At 44.4% G+C, this 7832-nt stretch overlaps 1 protein-coding gene across 1 annotated transcript in view; it reads right to left on the bottom strand.

The window, feature by feature from the left end:
• Positions 1–4271: 4271 nt before the first annotated feature.
• The window catches only part of TMEM51 (transmembrane protein 51), a 152227-nt gene continuing 148666 nt past the window's right edge, over positions 4272–7832 (bottom strand). The window contains exon 3 of the mRNA XM_085608663.1: positions 4272–6708. Coding sequence (XP_085464789.1) covers positions 6300–6708 — 409 coding nt within the window. The 3' untranslated portion in view covers positions 4272–6299. The remainder of the gene's footprint in view (positions 6709–7832) is intronic.

The raw sequence follows: 7832 nt of genomic DNA, 5'->3' as shown, positions 1-7832 counted from the left end.
TGGTGCGGCACTACAGATAGTTCCAGCAGTGTGGTATACCACGGTTGTCTGGCCCACGTTGGAGCTACTAGGATTAGTGTGAGGGAGTGTTGTTGTAGTTTGCGCACCACTAATGGAATGAGTGGGAGAGGCGGAAAAGCGTACACAAATCTGCCTGACCAGTTCATCCATATTGCATTTCCTTTGGACAATGGGTGTGGGTATCTGGCGGTGAAGCTTGAGCATTTGGCGTTTTCGTGGGTGGTGAAGAGGTCTATCTGTGGATGGCCCCACATTTGAAAGTACGGGTGAAGAACTTGCGGGTGAAGCTCCCACTCGTGGATCTGTTGCGTCTGCCTGCTGATCAGATCTGCCACTGTATTTTGGACTCCTGGGACATGCTGAGCTAGGAGAAAGATTTTCTGGGGTATTGCCCATCTACATATGCTCTGTGCTAGGTGAGAGACCTGTGGAGAGTGCGTGCCGCCTTGTTTTTGAATAGAATACATGGCAGTCATGTCTGTTCGGATCAGGACTGCCTTGCCTGAAATTTGAGTTTGAAAAGATTTTAGGGCTAAGAAGATTGCTAGTAACTCCAGATGGTTGATATGGATGACTTTTGTTGAGGTGTCCACTTGCCCTGTGTGGTGAGATGTAGTAGATGAGCCCCCCCAGCCGGAGAGCGATGCGTCCGTTGTCAGTACTACTTGAGGAACCGGGTCCAGGAACGGTCGACCTTTGGAAAGGTTTGTGGTGTTTCACCACTGCAGAGAGCGATGTGTGCGACCGTCTACCAACACCAGATCTGTTAATTGACCCTGGGCCTGGTTCCATTGGCGCGCTAAGCACTCTTGGAGAGGACGCATCTGGAGTCTTGCGTGAGGCACTATGAAAATGCAAGAGGCCATCATCCCTATTAGTTGCATAAACACTCGAGCTGGAAGGGAGTGTTGTACTATGAATTTTGCGCGTAGAGCTTGAAGGCTTGCAATCCTGGCAGGATTGGGGTAAGCTAGTGCTCTTGAGGTGTCTATGGTGGCACCGAGGTATTGTTTTATGTGGGATGGTTGGAGATGGGACTTCTGGTGGTTTACTGTGAAGCCCAGCTGGTGGAGTAATTGCATGGTGGTAGACATGTGTTGCACACACTGATTGTATGACCTGGCTTTTATCAGCCAGTCGTCTAAGTATGGGAAGACGTGGATGTGTTGCCTTTGCAAATGTGCTGCCACCACTGCTAGGCACTTGGTGAATACCCTTGGCGCTGTTGTGACTCCGAACAGGAGCACTCTAAATTGGAAGTGTTGTCTGTCCACTACAAATCTGAGGTACTTGCGGTGAGCTTTGTGCACTGCAATGTGAAAATAAGCGTCTTAAGTCTAAGGAGGTCAAAAAGTCGCTTTAGGAGAGGAGCGGAAGTACCTGCTGAAGTGTTACCATATGAAAATGGTCGGAGTGTATGTATGTGTTTAGGGGCCGGAGATCTAGGATGGGCCGCAGAGTCTCGTCCCTTTTTGGTATGAGAAAATATAGGGAGTAGACTCCCATGTTTTGTTGGTTGGTAGGTAGGAACGGGTTCTATTGCTTGTTTCTGTAGGAGGGAGGTTACCTCCTGCTTTAGGAGTATTAAATGTTCTTGTGACATTGGGCGCTGCCTGGGTGGAATGTTTGGGGGGGGTAGATATGAATTCTACGCAGTAGCACGATTGAATTATCTGTGTTACCGATTTGTCTGAGGTGATGGTAGCCCAGACGGGAAGGAAATGTTGGAGCCTGCCCCCGACCGGAGTGGAATGGTCTGGGGGGAAGAGAGTCATTGGCTAGGCGTTATGTCAGAGCGGGCGTTGTTTGTTTTGCCTCTGCCTTTATTATTGTTACCCCTATAGCCGCCTCTTTGATAACCCCTCGTGAAGGTGGACTGAGTGGGGGATTTGTACGAAGTGGACGCGGTGTCTGAGGAGTAGCCTCTAGATGTACTTCGAAAGGAAGAGCGGCGAAAGGAGCGTCTAGGGGGGTGTGACTAAGGCTCCCATGGATTTTGCCGTATCCGTATAAATTTTTTCTAGGGCCTCATACACTTTTGGGCCAAATAGATGTTCCTGGTCAAAGGGATGGTTAAGGATGGAGGCTTGTACCTCCGGTTTAAACCCCGATATTCGTAGCCAAGCATGGTGACGGAGGAGGACGCTGGTATTGATGGCTCTGGAAGCTGTGCCTGCTGCATCTAAGGCACAGCGTATAGAGGTGTTAGTGATAGTCTTACCCTCTTGAATTAGTTTGTTGGCCCTAGCTTTATATTTTTCAGGGAGTTGGTGCATTATGCTTTCTAACTCTTCATAATGTGCCCTGTCATATCTGGCCAATAGCGCTTGAGTATTGGCGATACGCCACATATTTGCTGCTTGTGACGCAGTGCGCTTTCCTGATGCGTCCAGTAGCTTTGACTCTGTCAGGCGGTGGTGCTTCGCCGGACGCCTGAGAATTTGCCCTTTTGCGTGCAGTGGACACCACTAGGTAATCTAGTGGCGCTGGCCCTCTGATGTAGGAGGGATCTGTGGGGGCAGCTTTGTATTACTTTTCTATGCGCGGGTTAATTACCCTGGCCCTAACTGGGTCCTTAAAAACTTCTTCCGCATGTTTTACCACTCCTTTAAGCATAGGTAATATGGAGGTAGACCTATGTGTGGTGTTGAATGTGTCGAGGAGGAAATCTTCCTCCACGGGGTCGGTATGCAAGTCTACCCCGTGATAGTGTGCCGCCCTCTGAAGTAGATGGTGGCACACCAATGAGTCTTCCGGTGGAGATGGCGTGGAGGGGTAAAGGTCATCTTGTGGGACGTTGGGGATATCCGGGATATTGTAATCGTCCCATGGGTCTGGGGATCCTGTAGGAGTGGGGTCCCCTGTGGGTAGGTCCTGGGGGACATCCCCTATGTCATCATATGGGTCCCCGTGATCATCATCGTGTGGAGAAGGGGTGGGAGAACGATGAGGTTGGGGTGGAGAAGACGGCGGGGGTGGAGGTGGAGGAGGTGGGAGAGGTGGGGAAGATATTCTGAACGGAGAGGTAGCAGAGTCCTTCCTCTTTGGAGGCGGAGCAGGCTTCTCCAAATGTCTCTTTTTGAAAGAAAGTGTCAAATGTCCAGTTTTTGGATCCTTGGTGAATGTTTTTTGCAAGGGATCCGGTGTAAATAAGTCCGGTGAGGCTGGTCTGTCCGTCGGCGCCGAAGGCGTCGGGGCCACTGGCTTTTTAGGCTTTTCCGTGCCGGTTCGTTGTTTGGAACCTGGTTTTGGAACCTCTGGACGCTTGGTCGGCGCAGAGATGGATTTCGGCCTCGAAGTGTCGGTGCCGGTGGCCTTGTGTGCTTTGGTCAGCACCGAAGGTGGTGTCAGTGCCGAAGAGCTGGGTTTCGACCCAGAGTGCTTCGGTACGGAGCTCGGTGTCGATATGGAGGTCGGCTTCTTTTTCGATGCCGAAGCGTGTTTATCGGCACCGAGGATAGGCTGGCTCGAGACCGAGCCACCGGAAGGCTTGCTTGGCTTCTTCACCGGGCCCGAATGTGGGGTGTTGGAAGCAGTGTCCTTGGTCTTGCCTAGGCCTGGAGGCGAAGGTGTGACCAGAGCCTTTTTCGGTGCCGGCAGGGGTGTGTGTGGGGGGGGGGGGAATCAGGGGGAATCAGTACTCACGACCCTCTGGAACTGAAGGTCCGTGCCGATAAGAAGGCGCGTCGAGTGGGGGAGATCGCGATCGAAACAATACCGCGGTTTGGGGTGAGGATTGCGCGTCGACCGTCGAACTGGAAGCTGTTCGGAACCAGAGCGCGAAGATCACATCCGAGCCCGATGGCGGAAAAAAACAATCTGAGGCTGGAGCCGAAGCCCATGCGCAATACGATCCAAAGGAGGAGTCACCGACCTCGTGACTTCCAAAGACTTTCCAAGAGGAAAACATCCGGGCCCAACACCAGATGGAGATCTATGCACAAGTGTGTAATCTGCAGCCCATATGCCTCGAACATTAGAAGTTCTGTACTGTGTTACTGTGCAATTATTTGCTTTAATTAAATATTCATATTATAATTCTTCAATATGAAAATTCTACATGCTTACATTCTCACCTCACTCAGAACTATTACATTAGCAATATGTTCATTTATGCACACCACTAATAAACTGCATATGCCATTTTCTTCATCATATGCAAGATGACTGAAAGGGCCACGAGTACCTGTTGAAGCACGTAACTGGATAGTCTCCAATATTGCATGGGTTTTGAAATAACTGAAGTAACACACAATTAAATTTCGTTTTTATTATACAAGAAAAAAAAACATTTATACATTACATTTCTCAGACAATTCTAAGGAATCCAAGTCAGATATTTATTCAATAGTCTAAAAAGCTCACAAGTTTCCAATGCAGTTTTATCACAAACTGGAGCTGGACATGGATGTCTATAATTGTATTATTCCTACTCTTGTCATGCATCACTAATAGTTCCCTGAATGCTACCTCTGTGCTGCAAAGTGGGATAATAGATGAACTGCCCCTCAAATGCTATAGGATGATTACACCCGCTTCAAAAACAATCTTGAATGCTAGGGTTTATATTTCCTATGAGTACCTGTAAAATTGTGAATGTTAAAATAATAAATTATGCAACTACAATACCTAAACAAACTGTGGCACAATATCAGAATAATATTTATGTTGGAGTCAAATATTTAAATGTGATCTCCAGGTTTCTTTTCATTTTCCATGGGTGGGTGAGGGTGGAGATGCAGTATACATTAGAGGCTACGAAGTTCTTATAGCAAATACTATTTTGGGATTTAAATATGTTTAAGGTGGCACTGAATTTCACTTATTTACTTGCTTGAATTTCAGATGAAATCTAGTTTTTAACACTATATTTATAAACAACTGTGTTCTATTAAGAGTTTTTTTTCTTTCTGAATATATTGCGTTTGCATGCTGAGTACTATACACGAGACGGAGCAGGGGACTAAAAGTAAACCAAACTCCAGTTTGAGCATATATAAACATTATGCAAACAACCATCCTGTTATTGGACAGGCACTATGTAAATTTACTATTGGCTTCAACACAGTACCTTTTCCAACAGCTATTTGCGTGACTACCTTTGAAACACAATACTCAGTAAAAGCCCAATTCCGAAAATATCTGTGGAATGAATGAGTTACTAAAATAAAGTAGATGAGTTATGTAATTTCACAAAAACATTCAATGCACACTACGTTTATAAATTCAAACACTAATAGGATTTAAAAATATCCGTACCACTACACTCGCACATCAAACTACTAATGAGATTTGGAATTGAATTACAGAATGGTGGCATTTCCAATAAATAGAACTGTATCCCTGTGTTCTGTTGACATGATATTTTAATGCCACAATGGTAAAACCATTGTGACAGTTTGCAAATATCGAATGCGGCAGGAATTTTAAATTGCATTATCAAAAAAAGCATAAACGTATGCAGTGGAACTTAATCTTCTTGCACTTTCATTGGCTCATAGAATCCCACTCTTATTTCTTATTTACAACTTACTGGGATACAGGACTCCTCTGTGCAAGTCCTATTAAAGTGCAGTCCTCTAGAATATTTGGATCCCAGTATTCTAACGACAAGGCACCCTACAAGGAAAACCGGTAAAGAACGTTTGCTGCTACTTCAGATTTCTTTGGAGTAGGGAATGGCCAGGCTAGGGTGGTTTACAAGCTGATTTGATAGTAAACTTTCCTTAGATCTGCATTGAATATTAAACCGTCTTTAAAATCCCAGTCGCTAGATTTTGAATTTAAACCTGAAATACATGATGTTTGTATGTAAGATTCTAGGGAAGAATGATGACTTGCACTGGCTAAGTAAAGCTGGACAAAGTGATAAATCACCCTAGAGGATAACAATTCAAACTAAGAAAAATTGGACAATGTTAGAATGTTTGTTCAAACATAACATGCATCTAAGAAAGATTTTGGTAATGCCTCGGCTAGTCATATTCCCTTTCATATTACTCAATTCTACACTTAACACAAAGAAGGTAAAACATAGTCTAAGCACAGTAAATGCAACAAATCTACGACTCTACAGTTGAATCTTCAGATGTATTGAATCGGCCACCCCTTCATTAGAGATCAGTTGCTTATGCTGTCTTATGGAAGCTTGCAATACTCGTTTGGTAGGGCACAGCCAATATAGCATTCTGATGTTCGCTTTCAAAGCAGATGTAATCATTTCATCAGTTTTGAAAAATAAAAATAAAATGACTCAAAGTGTGGAAATTTCTCATTGTTCAAGTAGCTGGTTCACTTGGTGTATTTTCTATGGTTTTCCCCTCATACCCCGGAGGTGGCGTCAAGGGCACTATAGTTTGGGCCAAATCTGCCTTACTTGATTGGTTTAATCTAAAGTCCTTGAGATGGAGTTTATCGGATTTAATTCTCCGGACTTTTAATGGTTTCACCTCCTTTTCATTGCGGGAGTTCCGTTTGCCTTGTTGGTGCGGATTGCTAGATCCATCTTTTGGACTTATTGTCGTTGGAGTGTTTTCATCCAGCTCGTTCAGTGACTCGTAGGAAGGCAGAGACATGCTGATCCTGGCATTTCTATCAAAGGCTGTCCCTTCATCTGCAGAAAATTCAGGCCCCATAACATCTTCATAGCTTGGTATTCCATATCGGAGAGCATGTTCATCTTCCTGACTGCACAACAAAATGGAAAATAGCAATTTACCAAAAATAAAATGTAATTTTCACATTCAACTTCAAAACAATCATTTATTGCTGGAAGTCACAGTACCTGAATTCTCATCTACAAATTTGTGGTTTGAAAAACTCCAGTAAAGGATTAAATCAAATTAATACATTAGAATGTTTTCCTTGGCAGATTTATAACTAAATTTAAAGCTGTAATAGGCACTATTTTAATAGTGCAGCAAAAATGTAATTCAAGCTTGTATGTTCCCCAAGTAAGCTGTGGAAAGTTAGGGGCCTGCAACTTATAGCAGCATTTTTGATATTCAAACTATCCTGCTATAATTGAAATAGGGACCACATATTGCTATCCCAGGGGCACTACTTTCAGGGGATTTAAGGTGTTCAACCTAGGTTGCAGCACGTGGTCTGTCTCCTCGTCCAGCACCAAATGTCAACCATCAAACTCGCTCTGCTGGCGGCGCCGTTAATACCAAAGTACCTGAATACTGGTTATTTTATGTCTGAAAGTATACATAAACTCAGTGGCAATTTAGGCCAGCAGAACAGAGACAAGGCTAAAGTGAAGAAATTGTTAAAAATAAACATGCGAGAATGAGACCACCACAACTTGTAACGGGCCCTCGTGAAATTGACTGCCAGTATTTTAGCCAACAGCGGTGTGTTAATGCTTCCGCTTTAGAAAGCTGTGAGCAACTTTCAAAACAAATGTTCGAATCCCAACCTGGCAAGTCAGTAAAGCAGTACTACTGAATTGGGTAACAGTAACATCTGTTTTCTACAGTGACCAGTCTGTGGAATAGTGGTTCCTGCAAATTTATATGGCAATGGCACCGCTGTTCATATATAAATCTCAAGGTAGAAAGAAGTGGTTTCTGGGTCACGAACAATCGAGAGTTGGGGTAAACAAGATCTCTGGATTCTGCTTCTTCAAATAGGGTAACACAATAGACCGAATGGTCTCTCTTACCATACTCAAGCATAACAAGCACTAGCAAGGCCAACCGGTCAGGTTTACAGTGACAGAGCAGGCAAACATAGGCATGCATATACAATGTTTACAAGCAATAATAATAATTTGGCAATTTAAAGTGCACACAATTACCCCCAAA

This window comes from Triturus cristatus, chromosome 1_2 (assembly GCF_964204655.1).
Source record: "Triturus cristatus chromosome 1_2, aTriCri1.1, whole genome shotgun sequence".
NCBI classification, from domain to species: Eukaryota; Metazoa; Chordata; class Amphibia; order Caudata; family Salamandridae; genus Triturus; species Triturus cristatus.
Note: the sequence above shows the minus strand (reverse complement) of the source record. Positions and strands in the feature narration are given on the sequence as shown.